Below are 17382 nucleotides of genomic sequence, written 5' to 3'. Positions count from 1 at the left end.
GGGGAGAGTCCCTCAGCCTGGTCTCCAGCCCAAGTCTAAATTTACACAGCAATTTTTAGCCCCACAGCCCCAAATCAGCTGACCCAGGACAGCCTGCAGCCATGCCGCAGGTCTTTTATTCCAGTGTAGAGATACCCTAAGGCTACCTGTGCATGAGCCATTGCCCTGTGTCTGATAAAACTAGCATAGTAGACATCAGAGAGTCACTGCATCAATAGAGCATTTATACTGCACCAGGGTTGTCCTTGCCCTTTCTCCCTAAACAGAATCCGTTCAAACTGGTTTCCAGTTTACAGGTCAAGAATCACAGGGGAAAGAGCAAGCACACTCTACATGGGTTAGCAAGACCAAGTCCAGAGATGTCAGATGTTCTCCCCATCCCTCTGCACAAACACACTCCCACCCCTGCCCATAAAGACAAGACTGTCCTGAATCACAAAGCGCTGTTCTAATTAAACACGGCGCTGAAATGAAACCCCATGCTCAGAGAGCCCAGGCAGAGCTATTGATGTAGCTAGTGCATTAGACTGGACAGGCGCATTCACCCAACCTTCCAAATGGCAGGTCAGAAAGACATGGCAACGCCCTTAAGCAAAGTGGTCAACAAGCAAAAACGGCTAGGATGTTAAGGTACTCTCTCCAGGAGAATGGCTAAGGCATCTCTTACCTACAAAGGTATCCCATATGAGGATGGGTGAGAGGTACCCCTTGTACTGAAAGAAATCCAAGGGTTCCCTTAACCAGAGAGCTGTCTCATATGAGGAGGGCTAGATTGTCCCTTGCCCAGGAAGAAGTAGGGGCATCTTTTACACGAACAGATACAGTAGAGAGAAGGATGTGCGGGAAGAAAGAAAAACACGACCCGTTTTCAACTCCTCCCTTTTTTATCAGTATGAAAGAGTTGCTTGCTCACCCTCCTGTGGAGAAATTTGATTAATAAAGTCAGATCACTAAATATGCTTCATTGTGACTCACTGCAGCATTCTGAGCCTTTCCGCCACCCTTTTCCCCCCTACCCTCGCTGCTTGCCCGGTCTCCAGAATCCCTGGAAAAAGCACGTCTTTCATCTTATCAGGTGTGTTTTATTGCCCCCTGGTTACACAGTAATTTTGGTCTTAGCTCCACCAAGGGATCGCATGATGGGAAATCAGCTCAAGGATTGTCAGTTCATTGGACAAATAAGGAAGGGCCTGTCGATACAATTATAGGAGACAGATAAGGAAAGCACAAAAGGGGAACAAGCAGAAAAAGGGAACCAGACTGGGAAAAATGTAAAAGGCAAGGGCAATCCCCGGAGGATTTACCAAGGTTAAAAAAAAGTTTGACCAATTGCATGTTCTTCATTAAATAAAGGTAATTGAGAACAAAGAAGTGGGGCAGAGGGGAATAACTGGAACTCTTCAGCGTTATCCAGGGAATTTTCCCCCTGGTTTAGACACCCAGCTGGAAGGAGGAGACAACTCGTGGGAGATTCCTCAACCAACCCTGCTGCAGAGCTGAGAAAAAGGGGAGCACTTTTGTGCAGGCGGCTTGACAGGGATTTCTCCTTCTGGCGTGGCTGGTTTGAAGGGAAGACGCTGACAAGGGCCTGTGTGGAAGTTTCAAAGGGTTCTGTGTTTGGAAGAGGAGAAAACCTGACTCAAAGATTGTGGTTGAAGGGGCAGCAGTAAATCTGCGAGTTACAGGCTGGGGAAGGGAAGGTCCTTTTCTCTCTGCATGAGACAGTCTAATATTTTTGGAAAGTTTACATTGTGCCCCTCCTGTTAGTAACTGGGCACAAAGGAATGCGTTGACTTAGCATTCAGTTATTTTCTCAAGTCATATTAGTACAAGAAAAAAGATACTGGGACTTCTAATGGATTCTTGTGGAAAAGCGAAAAGGAAGATAATTGTCCCGCAAACATTATTCACCTAAGTGAAGCGACTCTTTCCTGGGCATTTTTGCCATGACTGTGCAGGGAACACTCCTCCTCCTGGGATTACAATGAGATTGTGCAGAGCCCTTTAAAGCTGCAGCGGTTTCGGGGCTGTTTAGATTTTTTTCCCCATCGTCATCTGGTGCTACTTTAATAGAAACTCAGGAGCTATTGTTGGCCTTGAAGTGGGCTCCTGGGATCAGAAAGAGACGGTGTGGGCTCTCTCACACACCAGTCGTTTCCATTGCTCCCTCTGCCACTGATTTAGTTCAGGAGAGTGCCGGTAAGGAGAGGAATACACCCACTCACCTATATTGCTCTTGGAATAAGCAAGCAGCAGAGAGCACTCCAGTGGTGTGGCTTTTTTCTTCCCTTTTGCACCCAAAAAGAGATTTGGAGTTGGTCTTCTTTCCTCCTAGTGGGATGAAGATGTGTGACTCTGGGGAATGTGACAGTCGGGGGAAGCCTGCTCTGTCTTTTTCTATTGAGGAGATCTTAAAGAAACCCTCTGCTAGGACCTGCCTAAACAGTACACCAAGGACTAGCTGGAGCCATGCCAAAGCAGCTCCAGCCATGGGATCAGAGCCACAGCTGGAACTTGCCCTGGGTAAGCACCACTTCTACTACTTAATGAAAACTTTCCCTCTTTCTAAGTCTGTTTGGTGTGACTTAAATAGAATTTGTACCGTTGTGCCCTTGCAGGAATCTGGGAATTCATTGGTCAGGAGAGTTCAGGCCCAGCATATTTGATACACACATATGAATATAATCTTAACTTGAAACCAAAGATATTTTGGAGAATTACTTTGCTTATAGCCATGGCTGCCTACTGCCACCCCTTACCTATTGATTTCATAGAACTGGAAGGGATCCTTAAAGGTCATCAAGTCCAGCCCTCTGCCTTCACTAGCAGGACCAAATACTGATTTTGCCCCAGATCCCTAAGTGGTCCCCTCAAGGATTGAACTCACAACTCTAGGTTTAGCAGGCCAATGCTCAAACCACTGAGCTATCCCTCCCCCCTTTTGGGAATGCAGTATGCCACAAAGGCTCCAGAGCCCGGGGACAGAGAGCTGCGCTATTTAAACAGGCAAGAAACAATGACCCAGCTCCTCAAAGGTATTTAGGTGCCTAACTCCCATTGACTTCAAGTCTCACTTGATTTCAGTGGGAGCTAGGCATGTAAATACCTTTGAGGACCTGGGTCTATGTGACCTGTGCATACCAACAGTTTGAAGTCCAAGAACACCTGGAAATTACAACCCAATAATATACCCTGGGACCTTTCACCTAAAAAAAAATACCCTTATTATTTACTTTATATTAACATCTCCTCCTCCTGGAAAAAAGGCCTGAGGGCCAAATTCAGGCCTAATGCAACCAGGTGCATACCAGGACCAGATTTTTTCCATTAGAGCCAAATTCCATGCAGATGCCTTGGCATGATAAACTCAACTGCTTAGATTCAAACAGGACCAATGGACTGTAAGGAAAAGGTAGCTAAGTGGTGTTGGAAGTCAATTACTAGAACTCAGGACGAGAAAGCACTTTTTCTTTAAAATCTCTCTTTATCATGAGAGACAGAAGTGCTCCTTCATAAACTCCTGGAGCGAGCTAGGTAGCAGCAAACATGAGCATACTTCCAGTGCTGCAGAACAGCAAGTGTGTTGGCCTTCTTAACTCTCATTTCCTTGACTTTGGTCCGTTTGGCGTAGAGCTAATCAGAAATGAGTATTTTGTTCCTGCAGAAAATTTCAACTTTTTATTGAAAAGATTGAAAATCAACATTTTTGATTGTTTGGGATTTTGACAAAAAGTTGAAATTTTCTGCAGAAAGCAGCCGCTTTCCACCAAAATAAATAAATACCCAATTCTCTGTCGAAAAACAGCTCATTTTTGACCAGCTGTAGTTTGGCCCCATCGATACACCTTACAACAGAGGTTAATAATTATGATTTATTATTTGTAATACAACAGCACAGAGATACCAGTCATGGGCCAGGGCCCTGTTGCACTAAGCACTGTACAGACACATAGTAAGAGACAGTCCGTGGGCCCAAAGAACTTAGTCTAAGTAAGAACTGTGCTCCAGCATGATTTCCACTCTTTTGGGTCCGAAGTAGGTTCTAATATGGCTTGGATGGCCAGTATGAACAGGACCAAACCGAGGCAGCACAACTGGCTTAGGTAGGGATTTAGAATGATACTCACAAAATATGTTCTAGCCTAACACACTTTGCCTCTGTCCACACTGGTTGACCAACTGTGTTGGAATCCAGTTTGGCCACAGCTGGGTGTTAACCATACTTAGCACAATGGTTAAACTCAGTCATACACTGGAATTTTGGCCCCTTTTACACAAAAATATCTATCATGTTTGGGCCTGGTTAAAACTTGGTCTGCTCTTTCAGGCTGCATCTCTGCTGAGAGTGTCTGAGATGTTCTCTGTCATGGCTCTACCACCAATGATGGTGGAAACACTAATGTCAATCAGCCACCAATTTTTTATCATTGTCATCGATGGTGGTAAAAACTCTAGTGGCCTGTCTCCATTAGCATCCCCACCATCTATGCCACTGGTTGTAGTGCAACGGTGGGAGATTTCCTAAGAATTGCCAGCATAGATGAAGCCTCAGTATTGGCAGCACCATACCCTGTTCTAACCGTAGCCCTGAATCATGCTAAAGCCTGTTCTTTAGATCAGTTCTGAAACATGCTTAAAAAACAATGCAGTCCCATCCATATGGCCGGGCTTAACTCCATTTTAACAATGTTGGGCTCTTCTGTGTTATAAGTGGGACATGCAACGCAGTCAATTTCCACAGTGTAGACTGGACCTTTATGTCTTAACTCTGGTGTCTCTGGAACTGAGGCAGGCGTTGGAGTAACCCAGCTCTGTTTCAATTTGCATCCCTGTTGAGCTTGTCAAATCCCGGTAGTAGCTATGACAAGTCCTTGCAGAGGACTCAAAGGATGTCAGGGATTCCATTACTGCATGTCACTACAAACACATTTTCACCCCAAACGGTTCCAGCCGAGAGCCCAGTCAGTTGTTCGACTTGTAAATGATGCAGCCAGCACAGCAAGGCCCGTCCCTTGACTTGATGAATTGTAATTTGTTTTTCCTTTTTGTTTAAAAAAAAAAAATCAAGCGCAAGCGGAGGAAATTTTATCAGCTTAGAAACCGAAGGTGGCTGGAGAGAGAGAATGTGATGACTCTTCAGCCCACTACTGAAAAGCAATAATAGAGTCTGCACATCTGTTGTGTACTAAATTAATGGCATTACCCATATGTTTATGGCAATATAAAATATATACTTTAAATAATGATACTACTTAATACTTTAGATGCACACACAAGCTAATTAATCACTGAAACATGGACAAGCTATGTAAATTATATAGATGTTCCCTCCTCTACACAAATATATCAAGTGGGTTTGTTGGTGTTATTTGTTCCACTTCATTGCCATCCTTGATCAAATGGCTTTAAAATGCAGGACAAAAATGAAGCTTTTGATTGGCAGGCAGTGACATTGCATGCACGTTAACAACACCAAGGAGATACATGAGTTAATTGCCCTTCCATTTCTCCAGCAGAACCACCAGTTTTTTCCATGTAAGATTTATTTCATAACAGCAGTGATACCCTCGGCTGTACATTTCAGGATAATTACTGTGTTTCATCAAAGTCGCTCAACCTTATGCCACATAACACTGGCCTGGGGCATGTTACATAATGACCCAGCCCACTCCTGATTTGCGTTACTGCTGGTCAGGCGGGAACTGCAGTGCACTGAGAAACTTGTGGGAGACTCCAGGACTGGAACAGCAGTGGGGTTTGCAGGTCAGCATAATGGGTATTGGCAGAGGCGGCCTGCAATGGCAGGAGAGGTGCAGGTCAGGAATCAGCAGCATGAACAGAACTGTGTGAGCGCTTAGGAGTGGAACAGTAAGAAGTGCTGCAGGTCAGGGTGCAGCTGCACGGAGAAAGGAGCTGGAGGGGCAAGCAGGACCAGAATAACAGAGCATACAGTCGATCAGAAATGCGGTGGATTAGCAGATCTTATGTGGGAAAACCCTTCTCTGGGAGAGAAACAGATGTTGCAGCTCAGGTGTGAAATCCATTGCCAGGGCCTTTTGAAAAGTTTCCACAGCCCCTGCCGGCAGCATGCTAGGCTCTGTGAGTCTGATTCAAAGCTCACTGGAGTTAATGGGAATCTTTCAGTTGACTTCCATAGGATTTGGATCAGGCAAAATCTCTTCTTCATCCCTCAGGTTCCTCAGTGCTTAGATTTAATGAATTTACTTTGCAAAAATTCCCACCAGATGGCCGCTTAACTGCAGCATGGGATCCAAAGCACATTGGAATTGGCCGTAGCATGTGTTTGAAAGAGTCCTATGGAGTTAAAGATGCAGGCCTCTGAAGTAGAAGCCCATTTCATCCTGTTTACCATGTTTTTGTCTTTAGTTTCTCCCTCCCCATCCTCCCACTGGGCCCGGATGGAGTAACCATTCCCTTTTGTAGGGGCACCAAATAACATCAGTCATTAGCCCTCTGTTCCCCTCTGACCAACTCCTCCACTTCTCCAAACAGCTCTCGGTGCCATCTGCAAAGCAGACTCCCACGAGTCAGACAACTTTTCCTGGCCAAGAACAACTGGTGTGTTGGATCCTTTTAATTCAGAAAGAGGGAGCCCTGTTACCGCCTATGGTGGGTGAGCTGATTAGCAGTCTGACTTTTCTTCTGCTGACATTCATGGGAGCTTGATTTCAATAGGAGGGGAAGCAGGCCTGAAATAAAAGTTTGGCCTGTACTTCTGGCAGCAGCATTGCAACATCAGGAGCTTTTTTGTCTTGCCAGAACAGTTCGGGCTGGGGAGTTTGGGTCTGGGGAATTAGTAATAGTAGCAGAAACAGTAGTACTGGTATTATGCGTGTATTGTTATAGTGCCCAAAGTCCCCAATCGGGATCAAGGAACTCACTGCCCCTGTCCTGAGAAACTTGTATATGTTGGTTGTTTTACCTCACCCATAACTGCACTCCACCCAGTTTATTGCAGAGGAGAGGCTAGATCAAGGCATGTAACTGAGTAGCTACCATCTGTTCAATATTGCCAAATCACCCAATCCATAAAAAGCACTTTTTTATATAGTTAGATATAGAATCAGGAGGAAAAAAACCCACAACCCTCTCGCCACAGTTAGCAACATTGCTGACAAAAATCGTTTCCCGATGATATTTCACCATCACTTGCTGTGAGAATGAAAGCCAAGACAGAGAGGCTGTTTTGAGCCAGCTGTCAAGGCCATTTCTCTGCACATGACTAATGCTCCTCTCAGGTTGTGCCAGGCTGAAATGTCACCATCCCTGCAGCAAAAAGCTGCCTTCGCCAAAGAAAATTTCTCCCTGGCTCAAATTCATAAATACTTTTTAAAATTCTCTCATGAATATTCCCTACAAAAATTGGCTGCTCTGAATGCCGCCACCACCTCAGCCAGACTGCTTGCTCCTTCTAGGAAGCGTGACCAAATAATAGGAACGCCAAAGTCACAATGGAAGTTGCAGCAGAGGTGGGAACAGAACCCAGGTCTTTTAACTGCCAGCTTCGTTCCTACTGACAAAATATCAGCCTTCTTCCCTCCACCCTTCTTATCCTAGTAACTTCCTCTCCATTTTCAATCCTACTGCAGAACTACTCCCTTGATTTTTCCAAACTCTCTCTATGCTTAATTCCACTCCATTCTGCCTCTCTGATCTCATAACTGCTTGTTCCCTGCTTGCTCAGTCTTTTCCTCCAGTCTCCACAAATAAAGGTGTTTTTCCCTCTATCTGTCACTCTCGTGCTCTGAGTCTTTCTCCTCTTTGGCCTACGATTATTCTATTGAGGTCCATATATCATGCCCATCTCTGTGGTATCTGAGCACTTCAGTGAAGTGCTTTATGATCTTTTGTGCACGAAAGACTAAAGGATGGGACAGCATGTGAAATAGAAGTTTACTGTATTATGTTAGTTATAAAATGTTTTAACTGCTCCCCCCCCCCCAAGTGAATCACTCTATCTTAGATACTTCTAGTTGGAACACCTCACAATCTTTAATGGATTTATCCTCACAACACCCATGTAAAGTAGGGAAGTGATATTATCCCCATTTTACAGATAGGAAAGAGAGGCTAGATCAGTGGTTCTCAATCAGGAGTACGTGTACCTTGGGGGGTACGCAGAGGTCTTCCAGGGGGTAAATCAGCTCATCTAGTTTTACAACAGGCTACATAAAAAGCATTAGTGACGTCAGTGCAAACTAAAATTTCATACTTGTTTATATTGTTCTATGTACTATACACTGAAATGTAAGTACAATATTTATATTCCAATCGATTTATTTTATAATTACATGGAAAAAATGAGAACGTGAGCAATTTTTCAGTAAAGGCGTGCTGTGACACTTTTGTCAGCAAGAAGTTTTTAAGTGAGGTGAAACTTGGGGGTACGCAATCCAAATCAAACTCCTGAAAGGGGTACAGTAGTCTGGAAAGCTTGAGAGCCACTGGGCTAGATGACTTGCCCAAGGTCATGGGGAAATCTGTGGCAGGGCAGGGACCTGAAGCAGGTCTTCTACGTCCTAGAGCCCTAGCCACTGGACCATCCTTCCTGTTTGCATAAAATGACCTTAAAAAACAGAGAGACAAGATAGGTGAGGTAATATCCTTTATTGGACCAACTTCTGTTGTTGAGAGAAACAAGCTTTCGAGCAGCACAGAGCTCTTCTTCTTAATTAGTCTATTTAAAAAAAAGACTAATTTTAATCACCAACGTCAAGAACCTCCAAGGCCCACAAAGGAATGAAGTAAACATCAACCCACACAGTGCTCCCCCTGCCCTCCCTCTCACATTTGAGAGAAGAGATGGACCTTGCACCAGGGTCTAAAGGTCAACATGCTTGGGCTGTATTTGATTGTCTGTAGAAGTCTCTCCAAAGACTTGTGATAATTTAAAAAGATAACATTTGAACAATTGTCCCTTATTGCTAAGAAGCTTTGGGCAATTTCCAAAGCTTTTTCTGACTGTATTTTCTTTGGATCAGTTTCTGCCCTCTGATACTTTTGTGCAACTCCCATTGAAGTCATTGTGTCTTGGCCCTTTGTCTCAAGATGATATAACTATAGCCACTGTGTGGGTGATTATCAATAGAACAGAGTAAAACGTATTCAAAAGTGAAACTCCACAAGGCCTAAAGTGTTAGGTACTTTGTCAAGGCCAGAAATAAAATACATATTAAAAGCCAAATTTTCTTTCCATGCAAATAGTCAGGTGAAAAGTATATTGCTATGGGAACAGCCTCACCTAGCTAGACCAGATTAAAATTCAGCACAACCCCATTTTGCTGTCAGCTCAGATGTTGAGACAGGAAAGGAACAATACCCAGGGGCAGCTTGATAATGGGACAAAATCTTGACCAGAATCCAGAGTGATGGGCTACCAGCAGTGCAGGGGGAATGTAAACTCCGGACTCATGCTCAGTTCAAGGCTGCCGGAGGTGTGTGGATGAGGAGCAGCGAGGTCAAAGACAAAACGTACACAGTTCTACAGCGCCCCTTCTGGATAGATGAGGCTATGCAAGTAGCTACATCCAATCCTTGTAAATCAGGAAGATGTTCATATAATGTGCATTTGGAGTTTCCAAAGAGTTCAGGGCCTGGTGTTCAAGAGCACAGCACCCCCAATTGGAAACAGATTTTCAAATGAACTCCGCTCCCATTTAGGTACCTCTAAACTCTAATTAAGGTTTATCAAAACTACTTGGTATCCAACATCTCCCTTTATGACGCCAGTTTTTCAAAACAGCGCCGCCTCCAGCATGCTGACCTCTTTTGAAAATCTGGCCACCTATTTAGGTTCCTCACTGGGAGCTGAAATCTCATGACCACCTAGCCCTAACGCAGGGTGCTCTTTTGAAAATCTAACCATGGGGCCTGGAAAGTCGAAGGGGTGGAGGATAGTAGAAAAGAGCAGCTGGCTCCTTGGGGCTCAAAGCTTCACCTGAACCTGTATTCACAACGAAAATGTCAATGGAACATGTAGTTCTAGCATTGCTCCACAGTTCAGCAAGTACAAGCCCATCCCCACCAATGTCTACCTTGACTAGTTCAGACTTCTCACCTCTCTCCCTGCCCGCATGCTGGTCTGAACTAGGTGCCCATGTTTCTGGCTTTCACTGAAACAGAAGAGGAGGGTGCCCATCCCTGACACAAAGCACTCATGTACCATCCTGTTGTATCCACCAAGCAAAGTATTAACAACTTCAACAGAACTTTATTTACAGTGGAAGTCTCTTTTCCAAGCTGTAGCTGCATACTCTGTAACTCTCCCAGCCTCCTCAACTCCTCCCCCCTCCTTCCTGTTTCCTGTCCTTTCAGACTCCCAACAGCCAGTGCTCCCAGTTCTAATAATCACATGCAGGATCAAAACACCGCATTGCCTCCTCTCTTAAAAAACTTTCCAAATTAAAATAAACATTGTTGTTCTAACCATAGGAACAAATATGAAACAAGACACTATACTGTTGGCAGGAATATTGCACTGAAAACACTGTAGATACTACATAACATAATCTTTAGTCCAGGCACGTGGTTGTCTGAGTCTGACAGGCCGTCTCTCAAGCCCCGGTTCCAGTGCAATGTCTTGTTGTGTTGGTTCTACAGTGAAGTCATCCAATGCAGACTGGGTGTTGGCCTAATCTCCTCTTGGTGCATAGGCAGGTGCAAGATAAGAAGCATTCCATACCCGCCCATCAGAAAGTCGATAGGTGTAAGGTCCCTTCTTCTCTATGATTTTAAGAGGAATTGTGAATTTATGGTCCCCTTTGCATAAGAGTCCAGGTTTTTGTATTCTAACAAAGGATCCACACTCAAACTTTGGTTCCTTAGCACCCTGCCATTTGTCTGTGAAAGCCTTAGACTTTGCTTGGTTCTGTTCAACTGTCTTTCTCACATCATCCTTGTGTGGGGCATCAGGTCGTGCCTTTAACAATCCTGCAATGTTTAGTTTAGTAGTCATCTGTTTCCCATGAAGTAACTCTGCGGGTGATCTTTGCGTTGTGGCATGTCGTGTAGCCCGGTATGCTTGCAAGAAATCAGTAGTGAAGGGTATCCACAATCACCCTTCCAGTTTAGCTGTTTGCAAACTCTCTTTCAAACTTCTGTTAAATTGTTCGATTTCTCCATTGGCTTGAGGGTAATATAGGGATGACCTCCTGTGTAAAATGTTCCTCTCTACTAGAAAAGTTTCAAACTCCAGGGAAGTAAATTGACTACCATTATCTGAAACCAGTTCTTTGGGGTTACCTTCCCAGCTAAAAACTGAAGAGAGGAACTTAATTACTGTAGCAGAAGAAATTTGCGATGTAAACGCCACCTCAGGCCATTTACTGAAATAGTCTATTAAAGTGATGACATAACGACAGTCAAGTGGAGCAGTATCAAAAGGTCCTACAATGTCAATCGCCACTTTTTCCCATGCAGATTCAGGAAGAGGAACAGGCTGTAATGGAGGGGTACATGTCACTGCTGTCTTATCATGCATTTGGCAAGTGACACAGGATTTTATGAGTGCTTCAGTTTGAGAGTCCATCCCTGGCCACCAATACAGATCGCATAGTCGTTGTTTGGTTCTAACAATTCCTTGATGAGTATCGTGTGCCAGGTGTATGAGTTTTGACTGTAATTCTTCTGGCACAAGTAGCCGGTGTGTACTTCGTAGCACACAGCCATCGAGCAAAGAAAGTTCATCCCGAACTCTAAAATAAGGCAGCAAAACTGGGTCAAGGTTTTTAAGGTTACTGGGCCATCTCTTTGTCAGAAATTCCTGTAATTTTTGTTGAATTGGACACACTGAACAAGCAGCTTGAAATTGTTCTCTTGTAACTGCAGTAAGAGTGCTTGTAATAATTGCAACTACTACATCCTCATCCTCCGGTGGACCATCTGGTGAAGGCAAAGGCAGGCGAGAAAGGCAATCAGCTACCACATTTTTGTTTCCAGGCTTATATTCCAGTTCATAATTGAAAGAGAGTAGTCTTGCAGACCATCTAGCAATACGATATCCTGCTCTTCCCAGTCCTTTCATGGTGAGCAACATCATCAAAGGGCTGTGGTCTGTGTGCAACTTGAACGTGCGGCCCCACAGGTATGTTCTCCATTTTTCAGTAGCCCAGACACAAGCAAGTGCTTCTTTTTCAACTGTAGAATATTTTCTCTCAGCATTACTTAGTGTCCTTGAAGCAAATGCAACAGTCCTCTCTGTGTTGTCCTCATGAAGTTGTGTGAGGACAGCCCCAAGTCCATAATCAGAAGCATCAGTAGTTACAATTGTGGGCAATGCGGGACTGAATAATGCAGGTACTGGACTATGTACAATCAAGTCTTTCACCCTTTTGAAACTAACTTGTGCATCCATTGTTCACACTAAGGTCGAACTTCTCCGTAGTAATTCTCGTAACGGTTCAATGACAGAAGCATAATTGGGAATGAATTTTGCATACCAGGAGGTAAGACCCAAGAAGGAACGTAAGGTTTGCAAATCCGTTGGAGGAGGAGTATTTGAAATTGCCAGGATATGATCTGGATCAGGTTTTAGTCCAGCCCATGAAATTGTATGCCCCCGAAAGGAGAGTTCAGTTTGTCTAAATTTGCATTTGGACCCATTGAGCTTGAGGCCTGCTTTGCTGAGGCAGTTTAGTACAGACTGCAGGTTATTGTCATGCTCCTCAGTAGTATTTCCAAACACAATAATATCATCCAAATAGCACTGAACTCCATGTTGATTCTTCAGAATCAATGACATTATTTTTTGAAAGGCACTTGGGGCTGATGCGAGACCGTATGGAACACGTTTAAAACTAAATAGTCCCTCATGTGTAATAAATGCTGTGAGGTCTCTGCTATCTTCATGCAACATAACCTGGTGGTATGCGCTCTGCAAATCAAGAGTAGAAAACATCTTTGCTCCACGGAGTTCTGCAAATACTTCCTCTATGTGAGGAAGAGGATGGCTGTCAATCACAATAGCTTTATTTGGCTCCCTTAAGTCCGCACAAAGGCGAATGTCTCCACACTTCTTCTGCGTCATTACTATAGGTGAAACCCATTCCAAGGAGTTAATCTCTTCAATAATGTCCTTTTGAACAAGTTTTCTAAGTTCCTCTGAAACAGCTTCCCTGACTGAAAATGGTAAGCGCCGTAATTTCTGTCGTACAGGCAACACATTATTCCGCATTTTAACTTTATGCAGAAACCCATAAGCACAGCCACATTTCTCCTCAACCTGGAGTTGGGCCCCAGCTGAAACTGGTGTGTGTACCGCAAAAGTGCTTTGCTGAGGAAGATCAATTCGTCCATTAACTACCCTGAGATTTAAAGCAGCTAATAAATCTCTGCCAAAGATAGGAGTGCCTTTGTGAACAATGTAGAATTCCGCAGTTACACAGCGATCACCAAAAGTAACTATTGCTGACAGGCAGCCATGTACTTGAATATGGTTTTTCAAATAGCACACCAAGTGAAGTTTGGGTTCAGTAAGAGGCACATCTTTAAAGTAATGCAAATAGATGGAATCAGGTAGTATAGATACTGCTGAGCCAGTGTCCAACATTAGCTGAACAGAGTGTGATTTGCCTGAGGGTATGGTGGAAATGTTTACAGTGCACTTTATCTGTTCTGGAATATGTGCAGTAGTGATTTTGTCTACACTAAGCACAGTAACATCTGGTATCGTAACTGCATGCACCTGTTGATTGAACTGGCTACTGCGACAAATTTCAGCAAAATGCCCAATCTTTTTGCACTGAGCTACTTTTGCTGGACATCCTGTGTAGCTTGCAAGATGTTGTGGGGATCCACAGCGAAAGCATGCTGTTACTGTATTTTGCATTTGCTGATTCAGTGGCTTTTCATTAGTTTTCCTTTTGCAATTGTTTGTCTGCAGCGATAGTGAACTTTTCTGCAAAGGAGTCACAACCTGGACTGGGCCTCCTATATGTACCCTGGGTCATTATTTTGGCTTCAGCTGTAGCTGACTCAATCTGAGTAGCAATTGTTATTGCTTTTTCTAGTGTAAGTTGTGGTTCTAGACATAAGCGTTCTCTTACACAAAGCATGGTTGTTTTCTCAATGAGCTGGTCTCTAATCATCTCATCTGCCATATTCCCAAAGTCACAAGTTACAATCAGACTCCTCAGGGAAGCCATATACTGCATTATAGTCTCCCCTGGTTTCTGCTCACGCTGGAGAAATCTGTAGCAATTAGCTACTACATTCACTTTGGGCACAAAAAAGTTCTTTAATGCAGTGAGTGCAGTCTCATATTTATCATTTGCAAGGGGAAAAGTGTAAAATATAGGCTGCCCTTCTGCTCCAAGGCAGTGGATTAGCAGAGCATGCTTTCTTACTTCAGAAATCTCTGTAGCGCTGATTGCAAGCTGATAAGTCTCAAAACATATGGATCCAGGCAGTAAAAGCAATTGGAGGCTCACCTGAGCTTTGCAGAAAGGGTGCAGGTGGGTTCAGAGGCAGAAGATCCATCCTTGTCGCCAAAATGTTGTATCCATCAAGCAAAGTATTAACAACTTCAACAGAACTTTATTTACAGTGGAAGTCTCTTTTCCAAGCTGTAGCTGCAAACTCTGTAACTCTCCCAGCCTCCTAAACTCCTCCCCCCTCCTTCCTGTTTCCTGTCCTTTCAGACTCCCAACAGCCAGTGCTCCCAGTTCTAATAATCACATGCAGCATCTAAACACCACACATCCCCTTCACAGATTCCAGCAGCATGTGGAAATCAGACAATGCCTTACCTTCAGCAAAGATGCTTCGCTCAGCCTCACCCTCTGCACTTGTGGCCAATGCCAGCGGAATGTGGCCAGTTCACTGCAGAAGACCCACTGCCCTGGATGCAAGCCCAACTGCCTTTCTCAGTGAGGATGAGGTACATGAGCACCTAGGAGGCAAGAGAAAACATGAGGAAGAGGAAGCTCAGCTGTGTGATTTCCCAGCAGACCATCCACTCCATGGTGAGTACACTCAGATCCTACCTCTTGGAAGGGTACTTGAAATCACAATGGTTATGGTGCCTTACATATAGGGGTCACCATTAAATGTCAGCCATTACTAGCCATCACAACAGCTTTTCCATAACATCAGCTCCTGGGTGGGTCAGAACCTAGAACCTTTTGTTCCCAAGAGCAGAGCTCTGCCACTCGAGCTAAAGGAGTGACCTCAGTGGCCATGGACAGCAGCAAGGAGCAATCTGTGACTCTGCAATAGCAGGGGGACCTTGTGCATTACACATATTTTTAGGGTAGGAGGTAGCTGTATGGGAAACGTTGACCTTCTTAGTAAACAAGTTGCAATTTCCTCTTAGCACACTAGGTAGTGTGCGACCAGAAAGATGAGGTCCACATATAATAGAGAAGGAAGGGCTGGTTCTAGGCTGCAGCAATGAGAAGTTATGGGGCGGTATGTGGATAGTCCTAAAAAGTCAGCGCAGCGTTTTTAAAATGCCAGTGCAGGGGACTGTGCATTTTTTTAGTTCCTGTGTGTGAACGAGTGAAGCCAGGGAAGTTGTAGGATGTGGGATTGTGGGGCTGGCATCACTGAAAGAAAATTCCACTTCTTTTTCTCAGCCCATATTCTAATGTTTATAAGGTAAATGCTTCTCACGGAATAAACTGTGATCTGCCGTTGAAGGAAAGGGCTGGCTCCTGCTGTCATTCCGTTAAATGGGAGCTTTGCCATGGACTGTGGCGCACAGCAGAATCAGGCCCACAGTTTGTAATGAACCCCCTGCCAGAGAAGACCATTTTGCTGTAATGGGGCAGTGTAGGGAGAGCCCAGTGGTGGAAGCTGTGAGCCAGTTTCCATCTCACTAGCACTGATTTAATGCCCACAGGAAGAGCTCACTATGAGTGGTTAAAAATAAACATTTTTGTAAGTTAGAGGGAAATCTAAACTGCAACGTCTAGATGCTGTGCTGGAGTCAAATTTCCCCAAAGCTAATGGGGGCTTCTGGTCCAGCGTTCCAGTTCAGCACCATCGCTAGTTTAGTCACACAAGATTAGCGTTCTTCTGCTGCCGTTAACCACTATTAAAGCAGGGAACTGATTGCTGCCGGTGTCAGAAACGATTAGGGCTAGCCAGACACTTTAGATGACAGTTGGTGTGGCATTCCTTTGTAGGAATTCCTGATGGAGATTTTAAACTAATGCCTTCTGATCCCAGCTGTAACTGGGTTTTAGAACAGAGCAGTGGGTCTACTGGTCTGCCACTTGCTGGGACTAGTGGTTCCTGCAGCTACTGATTCTCCTGTAGAAACCCACCGTAGGCAGCGAAAGGATTCTAATGGAGGCCACTGGAATGTCTGGTGCACACAGATTAGGCTCGACAGGATCCATTTCACAGAGGATGGCACTGCATCAGCCTCAGGTTCACTTGGGGGGTTGGATTTTGTAGAAAATCCCACCCCATAACTGTACACTCATATCCAAAGGTCCCAGGAACTCTTCCTTCACTTAGCTGTATAGTCTTTTAGGGAAGAGGGGCTGGTGGCCTTCCCCCATCTTCTCCTGCCCTCAACTATGGCCTAGAACTTCCGTCTTTAGAGGTGGTTGCTCCCCTACGCAGTAACAGTGTCTCTAGGAAAGGCAGACAGGCAAGGGCCACTAAGTGTACACCCACCGTCCTTAGAGTTGGATCCAGTGTCCATTGCACTTCCATTCCGCTGCCATTGACTTAAGCGGGCTTTGGAGCAGGCTTTTGACGCAGTAGCTAGGCAGCCACTAGGATTACCTCATAGTGCAGTAGCTAGTACACCCAATAATCCCCAGTGTGTAGTAGCTAGGGAATCCCCAGGGGTTCCCTAGCTACAATGCCAAGGATTCTGAATCATCTCTGCATCTCAACTCATTGCAACAGCACTGGTAGCAGGAATGCGGGGGTGGGGGGGTCCTCTGGTCCTGCTGCCCTGTGGGAGCGGGCAGGCATTTCCTGCCCCCTGAAGAGCCTTTGAATTGGGAAACACTAATCCTTACCTGGGACCCCACCCCAAAGACCCTATTTCCCAGAACTCCGTGATAATCTGGGAAGGATGTCACCAGGCCCCAGAAAGCAGCTGTGTGTGTGAGAGACAGAGAGAGATCAAACTACTTCTAAAGGTAAGCTGTGGTGGCGTTGAGGGAGAAAGAAGACAATGGGGTTGTATGATCAGTATCACATTCACGGACTAGAGGCTGATGTCTGCAACCGAACCCTGAACGCATCCTGAGTCTGGAGTGAGCACTTGTTTTGCTACGAACCCGTCACACCACAGCACTACAAGTGATAAAACTGTCTAGCAAGATGGCCACTGCCAATAAGGGGTTAGAAAAACTGTGTCATTTATAATAAACAGAATTATAACCTTATTACAGTTTATTT

The 17382-nt window shown here is 44.7% G+C and overlaps 1 protein-coding gene across 1 annotated transcript in view; it reads left to right on the top strand.

Annotated features, from left to right (window-relative positions):
• The first annotated feature begins 2339 nt into the window (after positions 1–2339).
• ISX (intestine specific homeobox) overlaps positions 2340–17382 on the top strand; it is a 37061-nt gene continuing 22018 nt past the window's right edge. Inside the window, exons 1-2 of the mRNA XM_054032541.1 lie at positions 2340–2523; positions 14730–14981. Of these exons, the coding sequence (XP_053888516.1) occupies positions 2340–2523; positions 14730–14981 (436 nt within the window). The remainder of the gene's footprint in view (positions 2524–14729; positions 14982–17382) is intronic.

The sequence above is a fragment of the Malaclemys terrapin genome, chromosome 1 (genome assembly GCF_027887155.1).
Source record: "Malaclemys terrapin pileata isolate rMalTer1 chromosome 1, rMalTer1.hap1, whole genome shotgun sequence".
NCBI lineage: Eukaryota > Metazoa > Chordata > Testudines > Emydidae > Malaclemys > Malaclemys terrapin.
The sequence above is the reverse complement of the archived record's forward strand: the minus strand, read 5'-3'. Positions and strand labels throughout refer to the sequence as shown.